Source organism: Empidonax traillii, unplaced genomic scaffold (assembly GCF_003031625.1).
Source record: "Empidonax traillii isolate 1590-97213 ecotype Southwest subspecies unplaced genomic scaffold, ASM303162v1 scaffold261:size680923, whole genome shotgun sequence".
NCBI classification, from domain to species: Eukaryota; Metazoa; Chordata; class Aves; order Passeriformes; family Tyrannidae; genus Empidonax; species Empidonax traillii.
Genome location: NW_020955454.1, coordinates 302144 through 330000, shown reverse-complemented (window position 1 = coordinate 330000; position 27857 = coordinate 302144). Strand labels below are relative to the sequence as shown.

At 40.1% G+C, this 27857-nt stretch overlaps 1 protein-coding gene across 2 annotated transcripts in view; it reads left to right on the top strand.

The window, feature by feature from the left end:
* Window positions 1–16204, top strand: part of TSHZ3 (teashirt zinc finger homeobox 3) — a 63757-nt gene extending 47553 nt beyond the window's left edge. For both annotated transcript variants that reach the window (XM_027889383.1, XM_027889384.1), the window contains exon 2: window positions 11966–16204. In XM_027889383.1, the coding sequence (XP_027745184.1) occupies window positions 11966–15165 (3200 nt within the window). In that variant the 3' untranslated portion in view covers window positions 15166–16204. The remainder of the gene's footprint in view (window positions 1–11965) is intronic.
* Window positions 16205–27857: the final 11653 nt, after the last annotated feature.

The window sequence follows — 27857 nt, the reverse complement described above, 5'->3', positions numbered from 1 at the left end:
TGCTGCTATAATGCTCTGCTGCAAAAGGACTTTTAAAGGATTTCTAATGATAATGAAAATATTCTGATACAGCATTAAGGATTTTGCTACTGAAATGTGTTTAATGTAAATATGCTGTCAGATACCCTTCAAGTAATTGACAAGAGCAGATGATTAGCAGTGTTCTCAATAGTGTTTTTGCATAATCTTACATTTTGACAGAACTCTTCAGCGGCTTTTTATTGTCAGTGCTCTGCAATCAGTAATACTTTTTCCTTGACATTTACTTTGTCATTATAAATCTTGTAAGTGGTCATTTAACTTGTTCAGTATGCATGTAAGAATATCATTACTAACACGTTTGAAAAATGTCTTCCTGTTGAGGAACTATTGTGAAAGTAAACTTAAAAAAAACCCTAAATGAAGTAGGTTGATGAGTGACTTTATGAAATAAATACCTGTCTGTGAGCACATTTCAAGGATGATTTTAAAATCTCTCTCTTATTGAACATTCACTCTAAGTCATCAAATTCAACATGATTGTTGGATTTTTTTAATCTGTTTTTTTTAAATTTAATACTATTATTCAGTTATGATCATTTACATCTGACTGACCAAAATTAAACTCTTATGATCCATAAGCATTCATAATTACATACTGCATGTAACATTAATAGTCAATATAATAAACCTTCATCTTTATTGAAGCATCTCTTGTTTCTACAGCAGTTCTTTAATCTATCTCAATAGATTTCTGGTGTACAGCTCATATAGATTTGGTCAGTGACAAGGGTTAGAGTAGTCTTGTAGAACATTTACTTGTAGCTGTGAAAAGCCCACATTCATCAGAGGATTAGGTCGATCAGATTGTACCAGGATCAATGGAAGGACTGTGTGATCCCTCTTAGGCTGTAATGTGTTCACCTTCTTTGGAGAGAATTCACATACACACACATTTCTCTGTCTTAAAGCCATTTATCTCAGAATGTCAAATTGCAATAATTAACCATTATTGATCTTAAATTCAATTAACTTCATTAACACAGGTCATGACGAGGGTGCTTGTAAGGGAAAGGCTCTTGACAAGTGTCTTTTCTTATATGACATTGAATGTTCACAATCATGGCTATAAACTATTCATACTGTGCCACAGGAACATCTTTTAAAAATGACAGGAGTTTGGTTGGTGGCTCTGAAGCGACATTTTAATCCCCTCCCCCTCGTCTTCTAGTTCTCAGGGTTTTCCAGCAAATTTTCTATTCAGGAATCAGTGAACCATTTGTTTCCAGCACATTATCTTAGTGTGGTATTATAGCAAACCCAGCGTATTCAAATACCCTTTGGTTCAGTAGCTAGTGCAAGATAGAGACTCATTTACAGAAGTGTATATTAGTATACTTAGCAAATGAGTGAAATGAATATTCAATGCTTCTTTTTCTCTACATACAAAACAAGCTGGGGCCATCATGTAGAGGTAATCCTTAGAATCTCTGCTTTCTTCAGGTCCTAAGATTCATATTGCAGCCAATAGTTGTTTTTCTTAAATGAGGGTTGAATAACAACTGTGAAAGAACACAAAGCTTTGTTGGCCCACAGTGAACTCCTTTTATTACAGAGGAACTTCATTATAAGCACAAGTTCACAATAGCTGAAATTGTGATTGAAATCATTTGGATTTCTACTATAGCATTCATACAGATGTATGGAGTTTATTGTAAGGAGGCACTGCAACCAAAATAGCTATTGAAACTACTGTATAAAGGACTTCAATGGGAGTAGCAAGTTTGCAAGAAAAATGAAGAATCAGGCTGAAGGTCTTTTGGTACATTTTAAATGTCTTAAGTAGCCATGATCATTTGCAAATAAATTGCCAAGTAGAGTGACTCTCTGGTATATATTTAAGCATTTTAGGTGAAAACTTGATTTTTGAAAACTTCACAGTGAAGGCAACTGCTCCAGGAATGTGTAGGAATATTAGTATAGCTTAACACAAATACAGCACCAGATTCTAGTTACTGTAGAACCTGTAGGATGTGGACAGATTAGGAGCAACCAAATATGTGAGAAAAATTACAGGAAATAAGGTGTAAGCTTTTATCTTGTTCTAAACCAAGGCTAAACCATAATCAGAAGACTCTGAGAAATGTGGGTGAAGAGAAATGACAGCATCACTTTTGTTCAGAAACAGATTTCTGTAAGAATTAAATGGTCACTTTTTCACTACATTTGCTACTTCCACTCCACTATATAAAGCGTTTACTGAGAAGAGGCAGGACAGAAGCAGAATAGTTTGATTACTGCATTTGAAGAAACTGAAGTTTCCTTACAACATCTGTTTGCTCAGTGAAGGATTATAATAATTAAGAGCTATTAGAGCCATATTGAGAACTTTTATGCTCGTGCCTGCTTATCCTGGAGTTGGCTGTGAATCTTGTAGTAGTTTGTGGAATGCCCTGTGTGCTTTTCAGTGATTAAAAGATGCCACCCAAACGGCTGGTATCAAGCAGAGACTGTGCCTCTGTGTGTTTTGGTACCAATGCATAGGGAGAATTTGGCTTTGTCTTAGCAAAATGTTGACAGTGACTTTTATTTAGGGAAAAAAAAAAGGCAAAAAAACAAACTTTTTTTTTTTTTTTAATTTGAGGATTCTGGTAAATATTTTTGTCCATTTAAGGAAATAGTACTTCTGTGCTTAGAAAAATTCTAGACAGTCCAGAAAAACAATTAGGGTCAAAGTGGAATGTGAAGCTGTTTTCTCTGCTGGTGAACTTTTATTTTGCACTGTCATGTGTACTTGCATGGAGTGGGAATCTCCAGCAAGTCTGTAATACTTCACAGCAAGAAACTGTCTTGGAAACTATGGAAAAGCCACTTTTGTCTTCCTTAGAGTGGATCACATTTATTCACGTTGAATAATTTATACAACAAATGTAGGTGGGTTTTTCTTCCTGTTATTAATGCACATGCATTATTGCAACATTGTATTTGTTAAGTTTAGGTGAAAGTTTTGAGTCTTTGGGGCTGCTTGTGAACTGTTTACTTCACCACTTTGTTCCTGGTTACCCACTCTCTGGAGGTGCTTCCCCTTTGTGGCTGGGTAGCTGACCCCTAACCACCCCCTGGATAGTGAGGAACTTCATGCTCCTTGGAATGATGGTCATTTGTAACTTTGGTGGACTTGGAGGAAGGGCATCCTTTCCCTGGGAAGGTGGAGGGGTGGGGAGGGGAGGAGAAGGAGGGTATTATGTGAATGTTGATGAAATGGGAACAGAAAAATCTGAAGTGACTCAAACAGCAGCAGTTGAGAATTCCAAGTGGGTGCTCACAGTGCCTGTTCCTCTTTTTGGTCTTGTCCTAATGGTGCTTGTGAAAGGCTGTTTATGTGGTTACAGGGAGGCCAGGAAGTTTTCTTTCTCCTTTTTCAGCAGGATCAGCCAGAAATTCCAAGCATATATCCATAGGGGCTGTTCAAATCTCTACTCCCCCAGAGTGAAAAGGGGGAAGGAGACGAATTCCACAAAATACCATAGCAAGGAAGGTCCTTCTGTCATCATGGCAGTCCATAGCATTTCTCAGCCCTTCCATTCCACCATCACCCTTAATTGCTTCTGATAATCAACTGTGGGCACACACAGTGGGACTTGAACTGTTCCCCGGCTTCTCTACAGCTGTGGTCCTTTTGGGAGTCAGCTGTATTGTGTATGTGTGACAGAAAAATTTAGGTCAAAACCCTTAAAAATCTGTTTTTCCTGGCCAGGTATAGTCTCTGAACTCTTACTCTTGTGAAGTTTCTCGTAAACATGTCATTCACGCCTGACTGTACAATAATGACACCTGAGGGAAGCCTCTTTAAAAATCTGTAGGATTATATTCATTATACATGGGAATAACTTGGACTTCTGGTCTCTCTCAGCTAAAGTTTTTTAATGTTTTGATCCCTTCTTGTCAAAGACTTCTTGCAGAAGATGGCAGGTTAACTCTTCTGGTAAGGCCAATCCTCATGCAGCCCTACCCGTGGAAGAGCACACTGCAGCGTGATGGGATCAGGTGCTCCTCTCCACATCAGAAAGAAGTGGTGTTAGGTTTCATGGGTGGATAATTTGAGCAGATTTTAGAAAAAACCCTGCTCAGCAGGTTGAATTCAAGGAGTTGAGGCCCCAGGGAGAAATCAAGGCAGAGTGCAGTTTTGGAGGAGAGAGGCATGATCCATCATGTTCCTTCTCCAGCACTGGTAGAGCGTACCTGAGTCCTGCTTTGTGCTGGGGGCAGAAAGCTCTTTGGAGGAGAGTTGTGACAATACTTCAGAAACCTTCCCTGTTTTCCCCATTGTGAAAAGCAGTTTTCTGGCAGACTGCAGATTCAGCATTCGTTGGATCCCAGCAGCTTGGCTCAGAGGAGATTTGTAACCACAGGCTCTGGGTTGTGCATAGTACATATACACCTGTGGGTATTTCACCAGGTATTCTCCCCCTAATAACTGTTTAAACTGAAAACTGGCAATTATTTTCAATTATATACATATATTGTATTCACAAAAACACACTGTGGAGAAGCATAGGAACAGAAACACAAACTTAACTCATCTTCTCATGTTTTGTGTAAATAGCTGAATTGTATATATTAACCTACAGGAGTAACAGGCTCCTTTGCTTGTCTTCTTGTCTAGCACTAGACAATTAACTTCTAACTTCTTTGGATTTCCAGGTTTTCAGCTATTAACTGTGGATAAAAATGTTTCTTCCACAGGGTGGTTGTGAAAAATAAAGCAGTAATTGAAGCTCCTGAACACCTCAGTTAAGTGATGCAGTCCAATAGTGCCAAGTTGTTTCTAAGCCATCATTTCATATTAGGGTACCCTGTTTTTTCAGGTGTATATTTAGTGAAAGAAGTAATACATAAATGTGAGGTTTGCACTCTCATTAAAGAAACATCTAAACAGTATTTGGCTTCAGAAAAAGGAATGCCTCCTTTATCAGAATTAGTAGCAGTTTTTGAATGTGTTTTCTTTTCATTTATGGGTGGCCTGTATGACACTTTTGATGTGGTAGCTTAAAGTCCAAAGTGAATAGGAGCTCTGAGTCCTGTACCTGCCTTTAAAGTGCACAAAACCCAGGGGAGTTTGAAATACAGTGACATGAGGAAAAGGTGCCTGATGTGGACTTGCTTTGTTCTATGTTTAGGTGGCCCACACTTTAATGACATATAAACCTCTTCCTTGTTATTGTCTCTTCACTGTCTATTCTTGTCCATGTAATTCTCAACTCTTAACACGTACAGTTGATTTGAGCACTGAAATCTCTCCAAATGTAGTACCAGTCCAGGATGCTGAATCAGAGCAGCTGGCTGCTTCCTCTGGCCTATTTCTGAGCTCTCTGTGGCAGACAGCTGCAGTATTTTCCTGAAGGAACAAACACAAGTACACTTCAAAGTTTTTAGGGCCTAATGATAGCCACCTATTAGATTGGCATCCCATGTCACATCCATCCACACCGCTTCCCAGAGACTCAACACTACGCTCTTACTGGCATGAAAAGGCTGCAGATTTATCAACATACAAAAAAAAATCCAGCTAAACAAGCATTAATCTTGCACATCACATCAAATTAACATGTTCAAAATTAATATTCTTGACCTTGCCAGTGGGCAGAACAATCCGTCTTGCAGTGGGCTCGTACTCCGGTGTGAGGTACTAGGGACTTCAGCCGATGTGCGAGAGAAGTGCTGACCTCTCCACTTGGAAATAACATTTCTCTCCCATAATAGACAGTCCTGCCTCTATGAAACAGCACCTTTGACCTTTCTAACAGGAATAATGTCCCTGTCAAGGTGCTGGGTAATCAGTATTGCTATGCCTGTTTAGAGCCTGTTGTCATTTGCCACTCTTGTAAACAGGGCAGTCACTTCTTCCTCCCATTCCATCTGCCTAATGAGGAATATGTGAAAAATCTCTGCCAAGGAGTGAAGTCTCAAATACAATTTCAGTTACATGGGAATTATCAGTCAGTCTCGGGATAGAAATAGCTCAAGTTGTGGGTGAAATGTTTGCCTTTCTTCCTGTAAGTGGAAGGCCTGTGGAGTGGGAGTTTTCTAACAGACTAATATAACTCTTTTATATGCCTTCATTTGCATTCGGTCTTTGATTGACTCTATCCACTGAGCTGGTTTTCTCTTGCCTCTGTTCATTGATTTTGTGAGTAAGGTTCATTGGCACAGTGCTGCTGTTCCTCTGTGGGCTGGTGTTGGGACTGAGCCCCCTCTTATCTCCAGATAGTCCCACCAAAACTGGGGACTCTTAAATCTTTAAATAATATTCTGATTATTTCTTAGGTGGCTGGTTTTTGATTTAAAACAGAACAGGACAGATCATTAGGAAAAGGCTGTGTCATAGCAGGAGCCACCTCTTGCTCTGTGCATGATGCGGGGAACGGGGTCAGGATGCAGAGGGAGTTTCTCTGGCTGAGTCCTACTCACTGCTCCACTTTATGATCTATTATAATCCTTTTTCCCTGGTGTTTTGTTGTTGTTGTTGTTGTTGTTTGTTTTGATTTATTTTGGTTTTGTTTTTTTTTTAGTGGGAATGTAATATTCATCCTTTCAGCACTGGGAGAGTTCCTGCTCCCAATCCTGTTCTGCTGTTCTCCTTTTTCAAGTGTGAGATGTACATGTGCACAGGTTTTTTAGAGTTGAGAAGATTTTTTTTTTCTCCAATCCAGTCAAAATCAGATGGTTTAGGAGATGACCCTTAGTATTATATGATGATTTGAAATTATGCATAAAGAAATAATAAAGCTGATTAATTTTTTTTTTTTTATTAAATAAAAAGCTGTTTGGTTAAAGCCAAAATATTTCTAAGGAGCTGAGTGTTTTTGATAAACTTTTACAGTTAAGCATTTTTTTGTGTAAGAAGAATATTGGAATATTTTGTTACTTTTTCAAGCAAAGAGCATATATACTAGCTTAAAAATATCCCAGTAAGCTAATTAAAAGAAAAGAAACATTCTTGGCAAAAAAACATAATTAAACCAAGACATTTCATAAGTATCAAAATGAAATATTTGGATAGATCCCAGCCAAAATATATGGTCTCAGATGCATTTTTCAGGAAATAAGGGAAGAATTGTGCAATTAATTGGTTTTTGGAGAACAGTAAAATACACCTTTAATGCTGTGATCTCTATTTCCAAACAAACTCAAGGAGGTGTGTGTCCAACCCTGTTACTAGATGGATGTTGCCATGGAGGGGATGAAAACCCTGGGATGTTTTCCCTGTTTCTGGAGAAGGGGAGCTCTGGCAGTTGGGGGTAGAGCAGGAGCTGCGGTGCTGGTGGGCACCTCATTGCTCAGGACTTCAGCAGTCCCAAGTGGCTTGGCTGCAGATGCACTTCCTCTGCTCCAGAACCACAGTGGACTGGGGATATTTCTCTGCTCTTGTAGAGTAGATCCCTGGTGTCTGTGTAGAGCCAGGTATATGAGTTTATTACTGTCTATACAATATGTAGACAATTTTGGGCAGTGATGGATCACAATTTATTTCCACTGGCAAAGAAATGATCCATAGCTCAGTTATGAAGGTAATTCCCTCTTGTGTGGAAATGAATTGCATTATACCACACCTTACTGTTATGTATTGATATCAAATGTGTTAATTTCATTATTACCTAGCAGTTTAGTTAATAATTGTAACAAATATTAATGAGAGACCCATTCATTCTCAGTCTCTCTGTAGCTGCACCTGCAAAATGTTTCTGAACCGGAGGGCCACACCAGGCTGTGACTTTTTTTTTTTTTTTTTTTTTTTTTTTTTTTTTTTTTTTTTTTTTTGGTCATATATTATGTCACAGTGACACCCTTGCTCAACTTGTATGCAATTTCCTTTGGGTTATGGTGCCCTGTGAGATGTAAATTAAACAGTTTTTTGAGAACTGTGATTTTTTTTTTTTCTCTTACTCTGGAAAAACAAAACCCAGAACTGCCTCATTTCTTTTATTTCTTTATTTCCACTCTTCTTTTGCCATTAGACTTGCCCTAAAGTTGTTTTTTTTTCCCCTCTGACTTTGCTGTTGAGGCACTGAAGAACAGTTTTATAGATGCCCTGCAGTTCAAACATTTACTCTACACTTGAAAAATATTAAACTACAAGTCTTTTGTCTTTTTTTGTCCTTTTTTTTTGTCTTTTTTTTTTTTTTAATAATAATAATAATAGGGAAACAGCCGTGTAAGGATGGGCTGGAGACAGTGCTCCTTAAAGACAGACCTTCTACCAGGCAGTGAATCTCAGTGGAAAACCTTTTTGCCATCTCCTGCTGTTTTTATTCTCCGCTTTCATAGTCTCTTTGCTCTTCCAGCAGCTACTTAACCAAAGAAGAAAATTCTCTGCTAGAGGCCTCCTTGTCCTTATTTCTGATGTAGTGAAGCTCTTGCCTTCACCTCTGCTCAGAATACAGACCATTTGCCCCTGAGCAAGGTCTGGTGGAGCAAGGAGAGGTCAGGGTTTCCCTGGGTTGCAAATGGGCTCCTTTCCATGGGTACCTGCAGCGAATCCCATAGTCCCTGCTCTTCTATCCACATGGTGGGAACAATTTATTTGGGTTTTCTGAGGAGGAAACATGACAGCCACCATAAAGTTACCTGTAGTGGCATTGCAGAACCTGTGAGTGTGCCCCAAGTCTGCCATTGCAGGCTGTTCCAGAACCTGTTGGGTTGCCTTATATTGCCATGAAGGCAAGGGATTAGGAGACCAGCCCTTGAAATAAGGCATTAGAAGCTACTGACATAAACTCCAGATTAGGATGGTGTTTTAAGTCCTAGGCTACGATATTTCCTTGAGCATCCTCATCTCTTGCATTTGGGCAGTGATGGATCACAGTTCATTTCCACTGGCAAAGAAATGATCCATAGCTCGGGTGTGAAGGTAGTCAGCTCTCTCACTGAGGAATCATAGAATCATGCAATGGCCTGGGTTGGAAGGGACATCAAAGATGATCCCTGCCATGGGCAGGGACACCTTTCACTAGACCAGGTTTCATCCCTCCTCTCCTTTGTGCAGGGGAAGGAGCAGAAGGAGTTGTTCAAACTGTCAGTTTATCGAAGTTGCAGATTGCCGGGTTAAATTCCACACTGTCATTTGTGCCTCCTTCCCTGCATTTCTGGATCAAAGACTGATGTCACAAGTTGGCTTCACAACTTGAGCTTAGGAAGGAGAACAGCTATAGAGGAGGCAGCTCCTGGTTAACACGCAAATATGCTTGATAGTTGGTGAAAAGGGCAAAGAAAGCATGAAAGGTAAATAGATTTACATTTAAATGAGCCGCATGCTGGAGGTTTTCCCTAATGTAAAAGTCACTCTCTAAAAAAGCTGTGAATGTGACAAGTGTTTAAGTTCAAACAAAATTCATAAGACTTCAGCAGTAAGAGAAATAAAAATGTAAAGAATAACACACTAATTAAGGCCTTGGTTCTGTGCCCTCAGTTTGTGTTGGTGAGCACTGGTTCCCTGGAGGGATTTCCATGGTGTGTAGGGACAAAGCCCATGGCTTTGGTACATGATGTGGTGGTGGGAGTGGGTGGCACACACTCATCCTGGTGCTCAGTAGAGAAAAGGAGCAAAAGGCAGGTACAGTTGGAGTGCCTTGGTGTGCCACCTCAGCCTGCAGGTGTGAATGAGGTCGCTATAATGCAGGCAGTGTGGTGATAACCTTGTGTCTTCTTTACTTTGTGAAAAGGAAATTAATATTCAGTTTCAAAAGAGGCAAAGGAATACGAGGTGTAAAAGAAAATCTGTTTCCACAAGGTGGAATAGAAAATGGGTATGTTTCCTTCCAAATCATGGGTTTCGTGCTGTCATTCCTTCCTTTCATCCTTCCTTATCCATATCAGTAGGATATGGTGTGGTTGAGAGAGAGGAAGTTGACAGTCAGTTGTTTGAACATTATTACTAGTTATATAATTTTTTTCAGCTTTAGAGAGTAATTTCAACTGCTTTGGTCCCCTTTGCTAAAGGTCTGAAAATCCATCTTTTTAGATTCTATGTAGTGGTTTTGTTGCAAATACTTGCAGGATAGATGCTGAGCATTACTACCAATTGCCAGCATGTCTGCAACATAAAATAATAATGATTTTTCAAAATATTTTGAAAGAGCATAAGATACAGCAAAACAGCTCAGCTCCATTTCAGCAGACTATTGTATACTTGTTGTTAAAGTCTGATCTTTGTATCAGCAGCTTTGAAGCATCTTATGATAAAGTTTTTTAACATAATTCTTTCAAACTATGTCCTCCCAAATGTAAAAAACATAGGACCCTGGCTGCATGAATTTTCTGCATTGAAATTATCTGAGCTGAAACATTTAATCATTATTACGTGTTGCTCTTGTGTGATTTGTTTGTGCTTTCAAAGGTTTAACTGCTATTCTGAAGATCAGCTTATACCTGTACATGCTTGGAGGAAGATTCTCTACCATTCACGTGAAAGAACAGTAGTGAATGCTTTGTGTTACCTAACTGAACGAGGAAACACTCCATGTGAAACTAAAAGCCTGTTTTCATTGTCACTTTAACAGTTGTTTGGTCTCTTGTGGTTTTCTGATAACATTTAAACATATTTTCCCTGAAAGAAGTTTGCAAGGTTTAATACTGTGTATGTGATACCTGCTGTAGTGTTCTACATTTTTCAGTCTGTTGCTTAAAGCAGGTTTTTTTGGGGGGTAAGCTGGTATCTTCTCTGCACTATTGCCTCCATAAACAAGTTATAGATTGTTCAATGTGTTTAAGATACAAATACCCTACAATTTCCAGATGTGTTGCAGAGAAGGTCAAAAGTCAAGTGTCTTCAACCACAGTCTACTGAAAATGAGATTTTTTTTCAAAGTTTATAATTGTGAGAGATTTTAAATTCCACTTAATATAGTCATGTACTATTTTTGCTTTCCTTCAAATAAATGCATTATATAGAAATAGATAATTTTGATTAGTTAATGATACTTCTTTTAGTGTTTCCATAGTTTTCTTGCCTAAAGGAAAAACTTAGGTAGGCTTAGTATATAGTAGAATAGAAGCAGAGAAGCACCATGGAAAAAAAAAAAATGTGTACTGTCAGTTCCCAACTATCCTATTCAAGAGGAGTATCTTAGATTTACATCACCAGTTGCATTACTTGAGGGGGAAAAAGAGACAGGATCCCTGTTGGGTGTCCGTGTAGCTTATGCTGAGTAAATATTGACAAAGTAGTCTAAAGAGCAAACACTTTGACATTTGTAAGGTCCACTGGAAGGTCTTGTATATATTTATACAGCAAGAGTGAGTTCAGCATACCAATTTTCTTGAACTAGCTCCTGACATAATTCTGCGTGGGTTTTCTTGTTGAGAAAGGTGTGTTTAAATGGGAACATTTGTTGGACCCTTAGTGAATGTCCTCAAATTGCTCTGAGTTGTTTCAAAAGGTTGCATCACCTGCTTTTAACCATTTCCTCTAAAATATGACACTACTAATAATGATAACTTAAAAAATATCTAATTTTAAAAATTATTTTAACTGGGGATTTTTTACTTTGTGGAAATTTTTGATGTTTGTTATGCTCTATATTTATTAAAGATTGAGCCTCAAGACTGTAATGAGCAAAAAATGCTTGCTTAATTTAAATTGTGAATCTGTCTGTTAAGAAATGCATTAGGGGTAGGAGAAGCATAAGACATATTAATTGACAGACAGGAACTGCTGTCTCTGAGGTTGATACAAGTAATTTATTACTTTAGAAATGAATGCCACCTCCAGAATGTGCTTCATTAATTTCAAATTTAGTTTTAATTTCAAGCTGTTGCCCCTTGAGAAGAATAAGGTGGCAAATTATGTTTGAAGAGCAGATTTTTTTCTTGCTCTGAAGAAACACTAAATTTTAACTGTTTAATTTTGCAAATAAGTACACTTCTTTGACTAGAGCACAAGTATGATGAGCAGAAACTAACTTATATTTTTTTCTCTTCATAATAGCCTACGTTTCAGACGAACTAAAAGCAGCAGCACTGGTGGAGGAAGATGTGGAACCTGACGAAAATGCAGTTGATGGGGAGCCTTCAGCAAAATATGCATGTCCAGAAAAAGACTTCAGTAAGAACTGCCAAAGCTACCAAAACTCTCCAGCAGCTGAATTTTCTAGCCATGAAATGGACAGCGAGTCCCACATCAGTGAGACGAGTGACCGCATGGCAGACTTCGAGAGCAGCTCCATTAAGAACGAGGAAGAGAGCAAGGAGGTGTCGATACCACTGGAAGACTCTACGGTATCTGACAGTTTAGAACAAATGAAAGCAGTATATAATAACTTCCTCTCCAATTCCTACTGGTCCAATCTCAACTTGAACCTTCACCAGCCAATCTCGGAAAAAAACAACGGTAGCAGCAGCAGTAGCAGCAGCAGCAGCAGCAGTTGTGGAAGTGGCAGCTTTGACTGGCACCAGACTGCTATGGCCAAAACACTGCAGCAAGTTTCTCAGAGCAGAATACTTCCTGAACCCAGTCTTTTTAGCACAGTTCAGTTGTACAGACAGAGCAGTAAGCTTTATGGCTCTATATTTACTGGAGCCAGTAAATTCCGCTGTAAAGACTGCAGTGCTGCCTATGACACTTTAGTAGAATTAACAGTGCACATGAATGAAACAGGACATTATCGAGATGACAACCATGAAACGGATAACAATAACCCCAAAAGATGGTCGAAACCTCGTAAACGTTCTTTGCTTGAAATGGAAGGGAAAGAAGATGCCCAGAAAGTGTTAAAGTGTATGTACTGTGGTCATTCATTTGAATCTCTTCAGGATTTGAGTGTTCACATGATCAAAACAAAACACTACCAAAAAGTGCCTCTGAAGGAACCTGTTACACCCGTAGCAGCAAAAATTATCCCAGCAACTAGAAAGAAAGCATCACTGGAGCTTGATCTTCCAAGTTCTCCAGACTCCACGGGTGGGACGCCAAAAGCAACAATCTCAGATACCAACGATGCACTTCAAAAGAATTCTAACCCTTACATCACGCCAAATAACCGCTACGGTCACCAGAATGGTGCCAGCTATGCCTGGCACTTTGAGGCGAGGAAGTCCCAGATTCTGAAGTGCATGGAGTGCGGAAGTTCCCACGACACTCTGCAGGAGCTCACGGCTCACATGATGGTGACGGGACATTTTATTAAAGTCACTAACTCTGCCATGAAAAAAGGGAAGCCAATTATAGAAGCCCCAGCAACACCAACAATAACGTCCTTAGTAGATGAGAAAGTCCAGTCGGTGCCACTAGCTGCCACCACTTTTACGTCTCCTTCCAACACGCCTTCTAGTGTTTCCCCTAAATTAAATGTTGAGATTAAAAAAGAAGTAGAAAAAGAAAGAGTCGTTGCTGATGACAAAATGAAAGACAAAGAGAAGTCGAGTGAAGATGAGGAGAAGTATGATATCTCCTCAAAATACCATTACTTGACTGAAAATGACCTAGAAGAAAGCCCTAAGGGGGGATTAGATATATTGAAGTCTTTAGAAAACACAGTTACATCAGCTATAAACAAAGCCCAGAATGGCACACCAAGCTGGGGTGGCTACCCCAGCATTCACGCTGCCTACCAGCTGCCTAATATGATGAAGCTGTCATTGGGTTCATCTGGGAAGAGTACACCATTAAAACCTATGTTTGGGAACAGTGAGCTGGTATCACCAACTAAAAACCAGCCCTTGGTGTCTCCACCGAGCAGTCAGACCTCACCTGTGCCAAAAACAAACTTTCATGCCATGGAAGAATTGGTAAAGAAGGTCACTGAGAAGGTGGCTAAAGTGGAGGAAAAAATGAAGGAGCCCGAAGGAAAGCTTTCTCCACTGAAGCGTGCGACACCTTCGCCGTGCAGCAGTGAAGTCAGTGAACCCCTTAAGCTGGAATCCTCCAATGATGGTGGCTTCAAAAGCCAGCAGAGCAGCCCAGTTCCTCAGAGAGATGGCTGCAAGGATAGTCCAACTGTAGAACCTGTGGAGAACGGGAAAGAGCCCGTTAAGTCCATTGTAGGTTCTTTAAGCAGCAGCACAGCTATCATCACTGATCACCCTCCCGAACAGCCATTTGTAAACCCATTAAGTGCACTGCAATCTGTCATGAATATTCACCTTGGGAAAGCAGCAAAGCCATCTTTGCCCGCTTTGGATCCAATGAGCATGCTTTTTAAAATGAGCAACAGTTTGGCAGAAAAGGCTGCGGTGGCCACCCCACCTCTGCAGTCCAAAAAATCAGACCACTTAGACCGTTATTTTTATCATGTCAACAATGACCAACCCATAGATTTGACGAAAGGCAAGAGTGACAAAAGCTGCTCTTTGGGTTCAGCGCTTTTGTCATCCACATCGACATCTTCTGCATCTTCTTCATCTACAGTGACAACAGCAAAGACATCTGCAGTCGTGTCATTCATGTCAAACTCGCCGCTACGCGAGAATGCCTTGTCAGATATATCTGATATGCTGAAGAACCTGACAGAAAGTCACACATCAAAATCTTCCACACCTTCCAGCATATCTGAGAAATCTGACATTGATGGTACCACAATAGAGGAACCAGAAGAGAGTACACCAGCTCAGAAAAGGAAGGGACGTCAGTCTAACTGGAACCCTCAGCACTTACTCATATTGCAGGCCCAGTTTGCAGCCAGTTTACGGCAGACTTCCGAGGGGAAATACATCATGTCAGACTTGAGCCCTCAAGAAAGAATGCACATTTCCAGGTTTACGGGACTTTCAATGACCACAATTAGCCACTGGCTGGCCAATGTGAAATACCAGCTCCGAAGGACGGGGGGAACTAAGTTCCTTAAAAATTTGGACACTGGGCACCCAGTGTTCTTTTGTAATGACTGTGCTTCACAGATCAGAACTCCTTCAACTTATATCAGTCATCTTGAATCGCATCTGGGTTTCAGGTTAAGAGACTTGTCCAAACTGTCTAGTGAACAGATTAACAATCAGATAGCACAAGCAAAGTCACCATCTGAAAAACTGGTGACATCCTCTCCAGAGGAAGATATCGGAACTTCTTATCAGTGCAAACTTTGTAACAGGACTTTTGCGAGCAAGCATGCTGTTAAACTTCATCTTAGTAAAACACACGGGAAGTCACCAGAGGATCATCTTCTGTATGTTTCGGAGTTAGAGAAGCAGTAGCATTTGCTTTTGATTAAAATAACTGTAATTTGCTTTGAGGAAAACTGTCAAAGACGCCTTAAAGCTACTGTTTAGTTCTTGGCACATGTTCTTATTTTAACTCCAGAGTCGCTCTGGGCTGAACTGTTTTGTATAACTGTACAGTGTTTAAATAGAGGTGCATAATCAGCTGTTGTTACTGGTAAAATATGAAGGTTAAAATGCAGTGGTAAGTGTTTGGAACTTTGTGTAAATTGGATTTAGTTGCTGTGCATCCCTCTGATGCATCAAGCTGCATGCATTAACAGACAGTTTAATTAAGCATTTATAACTAATTCTGGTGCACTTTTTCATGTGACCTAAGTGTGCTGGTATTTCTCACCCTATAATCTTTAGCCCTCTGAGTACTTTGAAGCACTTTTGCATTAATTTGGTAAAAATGTATGGATATGTTTTTTTTTAAACCCTTACCAGCTTAGTTCCGATTACTAATATGAACCTCCATTTATGCAGAGGTGTCTCACACCTTGAAATTTAAAAATATAATTTTCACATTGAAACATAGATGTATATATTGTATAGATTTCAAAATCTCTTATGGAAAATGTGATTGTGGTTAATGCCATTTTCTTTCTCTTCAGCATTTTTAGCAACAGCAGGGTTTGTACCTGATAAGTCCCAGGTATAAACCATACCTATATATAGTGTATATTTCATTTTTTTTAGATCTAATGGTTTTTCCTTTAACATCCAAACGTTGTAAATTATGTGATAAAAGATACCACAGATAGCATTTATAAAGTATTCAGAAACATTATTCTTAAAGCAAAGTATGTTTTGCTTTGTTTTGCTATACAGTACATCTATATTAAGAGAGGTTCATGTTTAAATTATACATATTTATTAGTGTTGCTATCATTTGTTTGTTTTTTCATTTTTATTTAGTTTTGATTTTTTTTTTAAACTGTCTGAAGAAACAGAAGCCACGGACTGCATTCCTGGCAAGCATTCTAACTGTTTTGCACAACATGACTTTTAAAGGTATTTATTAGTAAAAAAATAAAAATAAAATAAAAAGAGAAAATTCAAAATAAACTCAGTGCTCAAAGGGTTAAATCTATTTGAAAAACTTGTACTGTATTTCCTAAACATTGATAAAGCCTTTAAAATGTTTGTACTGTAATACTTTGCTTAAAAAGTTATGAGGCATTCTGTGATATAACCTCTTTTACTTATTTATAAGCGCTCTTGGTTGTTATTTCCTATTGTAGAATGCCTTTTTATTTCAATTGGTAACTTTCTGTTTTGTTCTGCCTAATTATTCTCCCAAGATTCCATACTGCAGCTTTATCTTTAGGCATATGAAAGGTAACCCGTGGTTACCAGCACACTAAGTGATTCTGTTCGTCTCCATTTTTGGCAGTTAATTTGCAGAAGTAACTGACAGCTGACACCATATGAGAATCTATGTATAAAATATTGGCATGTAAACAGCACAGACACTGTAATGCACTCTGTGCCCTGTTTTGTTGTTGACAATGAAGCACCATTATATGACTCTTCATATAACCTTTTTTTCTACAGCAGCATTAAAATTGTCTTTTTGCTATAATTTTGTGTTGCGTTCACAATTATGTCTGAAATGTGCTACGACTAACGAGCACATTAAAATTAAATTGTATGCTATCTGTTTATGACTGAAGCTTGAGTAGGTTTCTTCATCTGCCAGGTGCTGGCAGTCAAAAGCTGCACATAAATCACTGGAGTTTTAGTGAACTTTAGCATTTCAAGAGCAGGGTAGCACTTATTCAAAGGCTGCATTAACAGGATTTTTTTTTCCCCCCTAGAAAAGATAAATGAGCGTTATAACTCCTTTTTAAAATCAGGTAAGGCTGGCTGTGAAGAGGGGGTTTATCAGCAGCACGTGGCAAAGCAAGGAGGTGTTTTGCTGTGCTGAATTCACACCCAGAGAGATGCTGCTGCTCACCTGCCTTCCTCCAAGTGTGTTGAGCAGAGTCTGCACCGGTGGGTGTTTCACAGCTTAGAGAATCCCTTTCCAGCTACTCAGCATTGTCAAATGACAGGAGTAGGAACTCGAGACCAGTGACTTGAACTTGGTGGTTTTGAAATGAGTCCTCCTAGGGCCCTACCTGCAGCAGGTGGAGAGGGGCAAGGAAGATGAATAAACACATGCCAAAGAAATGCAAGCAAGCGGGAGCATTTATATGATAATGACAGACTTTCAGTGGTGTTGACAGGTCATCCCATCAAAACCATTGAAAATAATTTGCATCTCCAAACACCTTTATTACTATGCATGTATAATGTCTTCTGCCAGTCAGGTGAACTCAGAGTCTGGAGATGGTTACAGGGGAACCAAAACCACCATTACAGCACTTAAGCATCATGAGTAAAAATGGTCTCTGAATGCCAAATGTACAGAGTTTCCTTTCTTTTTTTTTTAAAAAAAAAATCCACTGTCTTTCAGTAAGCAAGTAATTAAATCTTTGGTTCTTTTTGTCTTTTCATCTTTCTTTCTGTTCTGCCCTCTTCCCCTGTAATTGTAAAGGCCAGTACCATGTCTCAAAAATGTATTGGAGTGTTCTGTTCTTTCTACAGCAAATGCTGCCAGGTGGAGCAAGTGAACAGGATTAGGACTTTGGGTTTTTTCGTCCTCTTTTGGCTCACAGTTGTATCTGATTTTAAGGTCATTTGTGTGTCAGTGTTTATGGCCTCAGCTCAAATTCCAGCAATAAAATCAGCATGCTGTTTTACTGGTTGACTGTACCATCCCAGGAGTCCCCCTCACTTAGCCAGGGAGGCAACCTGGCTGGCTGAAGTCTTTTGTGAAGCCTCCAGGGTGGCTGTCCACGTTTTTCACAAACAGATGATCTCAGTGTAAACGCAGCCAAACTTTTTACCTCTGCAGCAGAGAATTCCTCCTTTGAAAATTATAACAGCTTAAATATAGTATTTGGTTGCAAACCAGAAATTCACACATAAGGAGACTGGCAGATTATTGCATATATTGTCAATCAATGTATTTTTAAGATGCACCATTGACTTATAATAGTAATGCTAAAAACTCTGTACGCAATACTGTTATCTGGGACACGGGAGGGAGTAAAAGCAAGAGACTGCAGACTCTTGTGCAGTGTTCCTTTACTTGCTCTTAAAATACAGACAAGGGGTCTGATGCAACTGCCCTAATCTGGTAAGAGTCTGTTCCTGGGCCTGACTTACCTAGGTCTGAAGGTGCAGTGAGGAGATGTACCGGGTACAAATTCAGAGAGCAGCCATATCTGTTGGGACTTTTTAATCCATTTCTTAAAATACGCTGAAGACTTTGCAAATGAATGGCTAGTCGGGATCTGTGTGTCCCAAATAAAATAACGTTCAGCTTCCATTTCAGAACCTCCAGGACTGGCATACCAATGTGATTTCACATTATAAGAATTTAGGGAATCAATGAACTAGAATAATGTTCTTTTCATCCCTACACTGATACGTATATTGGCATGGTAACTATTAGTGCTAACCAAATCACCAACCTGGATATGTTAAGATAATTTTTTTCCTATTAGACAAACGTGAAGGTATGGATACAGGATTTTAGAATATGCATCTGAGTTCTGACTTTTGGTTTGCATTTGATATTTTATTTACAATTATGTAGATCGAGTGCAAGAGAAAACAAAATGCCTCAAGAAAGAAGTTAAAAATGAAATTGTGATGGGGTGGGAAGAGCTTTAAATCACAGGTGTATAAAGGTGACCCTGGTCTAACCCCACCCAAGTAGTGGCTTGTTGCAGCATACTGTATATCTTCCAGCCATCACATTTACGCAGTATCTTAAAATAACATTTGTGATAAATGTGCAATTTAACTAATTTATGGTGCTATGATGTGCTCAGGGCTACATGCAAGATGAAAATCTTAAATGGAGCTTGAACAGCTCACTTCACAACAAGAAATCAATATGCCAGATCTTAGAGAGCTGTTCACTGGAGTCAACATTTAGCAAAAAAAAAAAAAAAAGTCAGGGAATGTATCTTTAAGTTTTAGTGAGTAAGAAATCTATAATTAGCTGAAATATGACTTCTAGTGTAAGGGACTGTGTCTGAAATCAAAATATTTCTAGAATCTTCATTATATTTTATTTTTGTATAAAATTGAAAGTATATTGTTTTAATTATGCTGTTGCTTTTGCGGTAAACAGGATGTGCAATTTTTTATCCAAACCAAGGCAGATTAGTGTTATCAATATGGGAATTATCTGTTGCATTTAAATATGGCTACATATCTTGCTATATAAAGCTAAACACAATATGACTCTGCATGTTATGACAGCAAAAAAAATTGGCTATACTTTGAGATTTAAAAAATTACTGGCATGTCTTGAAGGGAAGAACCTTCTTTAATTTTGCAAGTTCTTATTTCAGCTGCAGCAGAAAAAAAATGAACTGTGGTGCAAGTGGAACAGAGATGACTCGTAATAAAGCTAAATTTAATTAATAAATTTTTTACTTTAAAATACGCCTCCAGAGAGCCTTATATATTTCCTAGAAAAATATCAAATTATTACATTCATTGCTGCCTGTTTTGTTTGGGTAACTTTTATTAACAAGAACACGTTGGAGCTTTGCTAGGTGGTCTGTTATCCACACTGCTCCACAGGGTGAAATACAGGGAACAGTCATAAAACTAGAATTTATCAAGAAAAGTAGGAAAAAAATTGTTGCAAGATTACTCAACTTTTAAAAAGTCACTGGACTGTCCTGTTAGCCAGGGATGAAATAGCTCTGAATACTTCACAGTTACTGTTTTAGCAGTAGAAACACAAATGTGTAGCTCCCTTGAGTATCGCCAGTAAATACATACAATCTCCAGGAAAAAAAAAAAAAAAAGAGTAAATTCTCTTTTCCTGGGACTGTATGCCAAGATGTGCCTTCCAGCCCTTGCTTGACCTGCTGTAGGTAAATGAGAGAACAAGAAATAATTATCCTACAATCATCTCAGAATATGAAAGTGGCTCTGTTGGTCGGGGTGTGGTAGCAGTGAATTTTGTTGAGTTTTCAGTAATTACCCTGTAATAATGAAAAGCTTGTATAAGTTTAAGACTATAATATCACAGCAGTCATTGAAGGGTATTTGCATAAGAAGTCAATCTTTTACCAGTGAAGGAAGAAAGAATCAGGGTCATTTGCAGAAGGGAGCAGAATTATGTATTAACACATCATTATACATGTCTGAAAGCGCTGGAGTAATCGGTGAGGTTACAATCTGTTTTCAGGCCTTGGTTTGGGGCAATAATTTTAACTAAATGTTCAGCATGAAAAAGATGACTAAGATTTACTAACACTGTGTTCATTATCTAGTACTTGCACAAATACAGCAGTAGTGGTACATAAAATCATTTTTTTTCCATGTAAAAACTATCTTCCTTCATACTTAATATCCAGCTTACGTGTTGGGGTAGAGGTTTGTTTGTTTGTTTTTCATCAGTATATTACAGCATCTATGTGGGACACATTAACTTCCTCAGCAGCTGTTGCTTGGTTCACTTTGCCTTATTTATAGCTTGAAATGCACTTCCGGTTAAGTAATCTTTAAAGAGAATTAAAATCAGATAGACTTTTTGGGAGAGATGGATTTGTCCAGACCACTCATCAAGTTCATATATATAACCTTTAGTGAAATGAAAATACGCAACTGCAAATCATATTTCTATAGCACTGTGCCTGTCTTTTCATTGTAGGAGTGCTTAAAAAGGAAAATTAAAAATTACAACCCAAGGCAGCCATGCCAAGAAAAGGAATTTTTGAGTAATAATATAACAAGAAATTTTCTGTGTATCATGCTTTTAAAATTCTCAGCCTGTTTCAAGAAATAAAAAAGGGTGTTGTAGAGCAAGCAAGAAATAAGAAGTTAAAAATAACAGGGCCAGACCTGGCCCCATTCCCTGGCCAGGGGCTGGGGTGGGTGGTGGAGCTCACAGCTAACAGTGATGTCTTCCTTACCTAAGCTGAAATGATCGTGTGCCCCCCACATCACCCCCTGGGTTTTTCTGGTGTCACTTTAGGGTGAAGACGTGCCTTTCTTCCCCCATGCACTTAAATTTTGCAAGCAGCATGGTGGACTTTGTAACCAAATAGTAAGCTAATTTTCTGATGACTTACCTCTTGATGCCTGAGGTAAGGACTTTGGTCGCAAGGGAAATGAATTTCAAATGATTTGGCACTGTGGAAAAGCCTATATTAGACCTGTCAGCCCCATTCCACTCCCTGTGGAGAAGATAGTGTCCATCTTTTTTTTTTTTTTTAATATCAAAAATATAAATGGAGAGAGAGTAACTTTTAAACTTCAGTATAAATTACCGATGAAAAATACTTCTTTATTAAGCTTCGACACATCAGATTCATTCTTGCATGGCAGGAAGCTGGGGACATGTTTATAGCCATCATAGTTGTGAGTTAGTGACCTTTCTAGCCAAGTGAAATGAAATTACTTGAAAATGGAATTCTTTTTAATTGGCACATTTGTAGGTGGCGGGGAAAGGAAGGGGATTTGCTAAAGTGTGTGTGCAATATAAAGCCTGGGAAGAACTGTAAAAAAAGCCTGGAAGCTGTGCTCAGCTGTAAACCTGTGCAGAGAGGGAGAACGAGGTAGGTGTGTCAGGAAGCAGAGTCCTATTCTTGGCTTTTTTTTCCTCTAAACTGGAGGTACAGTCACTGCAGTTCCGCCTCAGTGACCATGAAACCGAGTCGGCAGAAGCTGAAGGACTCCGCTCCTGAAAGCCTCATCAGGACTTGTCATCGCTCTAATGAATATCATTTAAATTGCTTTGTATATTGGTGGAGTTTGGATGTCGATTTAATTTGTGCATGTGTTTGAGTTCTTCTGCTTGGCTAGGCTAACAGAGAGCAACAGCCTAATGAAAAGTGAGTTGGTGACAGCGTGATGAGCCCCAACCCAATCAAATGTGTTTGAAGGGCTGTTTTGACAGGGATCTTAAAAGTAGATCTAGAAAAGAGGAGTAAGTGCTTCAGTTCAGTACAGTTGTTTCAGGCTAAGATTACTGGGTTTTGTACCTCTGAACGGCTGAACGTTTTCTGTGTGCGCTCTGGCTCGTGCTAAAACATGAATTCATGGTGTTTAGAGCAGTTCAGAAGAGTGGGCTCCCCAATTAAATGTCTCTGGTAATTACTGGAGTTAAAAAAAAAAACCCAACACTTCAAAAAAAAGTCATTATCGGGGTGCAGTGGTGTTTGGGAAGCAAAGCTTAACCAGGGGTTGCTGTGTCCATCTCCATCTCTAATGCCGTGCTGCAGAGGGCAGGGCAGAAGAGCAGCAGCAGATTAAGACTGGAGGGCAGGGACTGGCCAGTCAGGGCCAGCCGTGGACTTCTCTGCATTAATTCCCATTTACTGTGCTGGGAAGTTGAGCATGCAATGTCAGGGAGCTGCAGAAAAGGGCAGAGCAGATGGAGAAATTCTGCAAAATGTATTTCATTGCTCCCTGGGTGCTGGGGACAAGAAAAGCTGACCCACAATGGTTCATACTGGCTGTGGGGAGGGAGGAGGGTGTGACTGAGAAAGTCTTCTCCTGGTGGCTGTGGGTATGAGGAGGGTCCCCAGAGGGCACAGCTCGGCTGAGACAAGCAGGGCTGAGACAATGCAGCCCTCTGCATGGCAGGGAAACCAAATCCTCGAGATGGCTGGGACCCTGCCCTCATCACACATAAACTTACTGGAGTTATCACACTAGCAGCATAGACATAGTCTCACATTTTACCCACTCCTACTAATACCTAATTACTCCTAGAAGTAATACTCCTAGGTATTACTAGGAGTGGGTAAAATAGCCACATCAACCCTATAAATTATACTAATTCTTCCAATTTTCAATAAAATGTTCACTTTTTGCCTCTTACAGGTGCATTTTGAAAGTGAAGGAAAAATAGGCTCTTGGTTTTTATTTGCCACTGTGAAGACAAATCAATTTCCACACCAGAGCTCCTGTCAAAAGGGGAGAGAGAGACTGGCATTTCTCCATCCTCTCTGAAGGCTACAGAGCACTCTGACACAGTAGCTTGCACTTCACAGTGCTTCAAATGGAGCTTGAGATCCTAAGTGTTAACAACCCCCTAAAAAATCATTTTTAAAATTTCATCTGAAAACAACAGCAAAAGAGCACAGGAGGAAAACTGGGTTACAAGAAAAATCTACAGTCCAGATACTCTTATCTAAGAGATGATTAATACATCAGATAAATTGTTCAGCAATGGTTCATGCAAACAGACCCTCTATAATTCTGCCAAAGTCAGTGAGATCAATGTGCTCTGCTGAGTGATTGTGGCACTGACCACTCAAAAGAAAGCACCTAAGGGCAGCTGTAACTTATGCTGATTTCATACCCCTCATGATTTCAAAATATATGAGATTCTTCAGCTCTCTCTGAACTGAATCCATGTATAACCCTCAGGAGATGCTTGCTCCTGTTTTGGGAGTGAACATGACCCTTTCCTTCTTTGTTGGCCCAGATTCTGTAAATGCCATATGCTTCTTTTTTATGTGATAAATGTTTTAATACAACCATCACCCCCAGACAGACTAGTTACCATCAATAATTTGAATGACAGGGCTTCAGTATTCCTTTTAATTTCAACGTAAGATTTGGGCAGTGTACGAGAACACGCAAAACCCCAAAAGAAAGTAAGGAATTATGTGATAGAAAATGTATGTAAGTCTCCAGCAAGAAACTATTAGACTAAAAAAAGGCACAAATTCAAAGCATGTGTTTGAGTATTTAATGTTAAAAATATAAATTAGGTACTGAAGAAGCACAAAGCACCCACTTGTACTTCCTTAATAGGGCTTTTATTAAAGGCTCTAGAAGAGATTCCAAGGAGGGAGAGATCAAAACAGCGGTCTCATCAGCTACGGTATATTAGCAGCTTCTCAGGAAGCACTGAACAGCAGGCAAAACCACACCAACCCACAGGTGCAGGCACATTAGACTGTAAACAGTTCTGATCCCATAGAAACACTCTCAGCACATGTAATACTCCCTCTTAGCCTGGTTCCTGTGTTCTGAAAACTGCTTTAACCCCTCTCCTGCTGGATGCAGCCGGAGCCTGGCACACTCCTCTCTGCTCTGCTGTCACTTTGTCCTCCTGCCCTCCTCCCACAGCCCTGCCACGGCCCTCTTGCTGTGCTTTCTTGCAGACTCGCTCAGATCTCCCCCCGAAGAGGCCGTTTCACAGGGGATGACAAATGCCACAAAGCCATCAGAGACACCCAGTGCCACACCACTGAGTTTGCTGCCCTACCTGTTCCCCCTGCTCCACGGGGCTGTCCCCTGGACAGGAATGCTCTGCTGGGCATCCAGGCTGCCCTGCAAACGGCAGGGAAGGTCTGGTGGCCAAGCGGGGATTTTTTTGAAGCTGGTCAGACATACAGCAACATAACCAAAAACCTCAAAACTAAATGCTCTGGAGAGCAGCTGAAGCATCTGTGCTATCACTCTTGGCTAGCAGAGCCCAGATAGGTGCTGCCTGCCATCTGCTCAGCCTCCCAGCTGCAAGCCCTGTCCTGGAGCTGGAGGACCACAGCATTGCAGCAGCCAGAGCATCCCCACATCTGCAGCCCAGCAGCCCGAGCTCTCCCTTCCATGCACACTGTGCCCTGTTCTAGAGGGGGCTTTCCAGTGGGCTGAGCTGCTCCCCGGCTCTCAGCATGCTTTCTCTGTGGACCCAGGTAGTGGGTGTCCCCCCAGCAGAACTTGGACCGGACCCCACAAGCCCTTCTGCCTGCTGGGGAGCTCCAGAGCTCAGCTTAACACATGTCAGCTGCAGGTGATCAGCAGCCAGGGAGCTTGGCACTCCTCAGCTGGCAGAAATTAGGGTGCTTATTGCGTTAAATAGGAGCTGATGGGTGGTTGGGTGAATGTTATTGATTCTTGTGTGGTGGGTGGATAATGTATCTAATGTCACTGGCCTCTGAGTTTCTCTCTTATTTGCTCTTGTGTTGTTTGTTGGACTTCACAGCCTTCGTGGAAGAAGGTAAGTCCTGTGAGTTGTTATCTGTGAGGAGGTTTACAGAGTGGCTACAGAAGTCTTTCATTTATTTTAATGTTCAGCCTGAAGTAAAGGCTATTCTCTCTCGCTAACTAAAGGCTATTTTACTTGCTCTCTGTAACAATGGCTAGCATCTATTTAACAATACTTTGCTTTTCCCTCACAGTTTTCTTTTGGTCTGTTCTGTTTTCTTGAAGTTGCTTTGGTTTTTTGAGATGTGGAGAGAAAAAAAAAAAAAAAGAGTTTTTAATAGAATTTTAAAATGGCTCAGCTGTGCTTTCTTGTATTTTAAGTTATACAATAAGACTGTCTATACAACAGCTCACAAAAGAAGAAGCCTTTTTTATTGTTTGTTGTTGCTTTGTTGCTGTTAAGGCAAAGTAGTCGGTTGATGTGGCAAGCAGGTGGCATGACACTAAGTATACATGACAGTATATATGTAATACCATTTTCTTTAAGGAAGCTTGTACGCTATTTCTCATTGTTGAGCTAAAGGTCAGGGTGTCAGGTGACTTCTGCAGCAAGAAACAATTCTCCAAGCTGCAAAACTTCTGCTGAAGTTGGTGACATTAAGAAAGATGGAGGCAAATTGGAGAGAATCCAGAGGAGATCAACAAGAATGATTAGAGGTTTTGCTAACATGACCTGTGAGGAGAAGTTAAAAGTATTGGGTTTGTTTAGTCTAGAAATAAGAAGTCTGAGTAGGGACATGGTAATAGTCTATGCGTTAAAAAAAGTTGTGATAAAATGGGTGCTGATCAATTATTTTATGTGTCTACCAAGGGCAGGAGAAGAGTTAATCAGTTCAACCTGCAGAAAGGGGCATAGAGATTGGATTATCGAGGGGAACACAACTCTAACTCCAAGTTAAGCACAGAGCAGCTTGCAGGGGAGGAGTGCAGGCACCTTGTGACAAGCTGACGTGGGTGTTCTTGACCTACTTGTGCTGCAGAATAACCAGAAGTTGAACTTTGAGGGCTCCTGTAACCTACAATACTTTTTGAACACCTCAGGTGCAAGGCTGTTGCAGAGAGGACAATTTTTTTTTCCTCTACAAACTTGTGGCTGATTTCCAGCCGTACACTGGTAATGACTATTTTAACTTTAACTATTTGGATGGAGTTTTCACGTCACTTCTGTCATCATTTTGGCTCATCAAGCTTTTTCTCGGCTGTATAGGAAGCAAAACTAGCTTTCTCTCTTCTAATGGAGGGAGAGACTTACATGGCTTAGCATCATTGTTGCCTTTGCTAACCAGCTCTGACAGGCGGTGCATTTTGCCATTTTACCCTGTGACCGCCTTCTGTGCTCAGGTGAGGTTGCACTCCTTGTAACACCGGTGGGTAGAGTTCCTTTCGACACAGCTTCATTTTTTTGCTGGCAGAGGCGTTAAGTTTTCAACATCAATCATATGACTAAGTCTCTTGCAACTGGAAAAAGGGACCCTTCACTCTTTTGCACTAACACTACAAACCTTTTCAGTGTTTCAGGGCAGACTTCAGGCTTCTCAAAATGAGCTCCCTCATTTACACTTGTAATACACACGTTGTGCAGATAACAGACAGCACCATTTAACCCTATAATATGTAGTACCACATATCCTGCAGTACAGCTGGAGTCCTAGTTACTCCTCAGGGAAGCCTATTATGGCAGCACAGTCCCATGTATCAGTAATAAAGTGTTTCAGAGACTCATAGGAATGTTAATAAGTTTGAGATAAATACAGCATGTTAACGTTTGGGCCCTGTTACTAAATTTTACTTTAATTTAGTCCTCACTGCTCTATTTTCATCCGTGGCTCACAGTTTATAGGGCTTTTCCAAGCACAGACAGAGAGAGCAGGATTTAAGTGTCAAAACAGATGCTTAAGGCTGTCCTGAGGTCTCCAGAATATCTGCAGAGATTGGACATGTGTGATACACGACCTGTGGGAGGTCCCTGCCCAGTCCAGGAGCAGCTGAAGGCCAGGTGAGGCTCTACCACCTCTGCTGCAGCTCATCCACGGGCAGGGCACTCAATGCCTTTGCACTCAGAGTGCCTCTGACACTGTAAATTTTTGCCTTACTCCTTAGTGGACGAGATATTTCTTTTTTTTTTTTTTTTTCACTTGACTTTAGCCTCATTCTGTAAGGAAATACCTCCATCTGCTTCTCATACAATTTTTAGAACGTTTAGGATGTTCTGTTTTTAACAAGCCTTGGCCAGAGAACTTAAGAATAGTTTGTGGTGTGACTAAAAATTAGGACTGTCTTGGTCTTTTATGGGGATTTTTTTGAATGTGTTAGGGTTAGTTTTTTTTTATATATCCTTAAATATTCCTTCTCTCTTCCTTGTCTCCTTCCCCCTTCAGTAAAAGGTCTGCATAGATACCCTCTGCAGAGTCCCACTTCCCAGAGTGGAGAGATCAGACCTGAGTATGTATGACTGTCATTACATACAGTCACCTTTTCATCACAGATGAAGCCAGCAGCCAAAAGACCACGTAGGTGCCCTGTCAGAAAGGGAAAAGCCAAGGAATGGGGAAGAGAAAGATTTCCTTAAAGTAAATCCAGGCCATAGAGGAGGCTGTAGGTCTGTACAGGCTCTGGCAGGGGAGGAACAGGGTTAATTGCCAGAAACCATAGCTTGTAACACA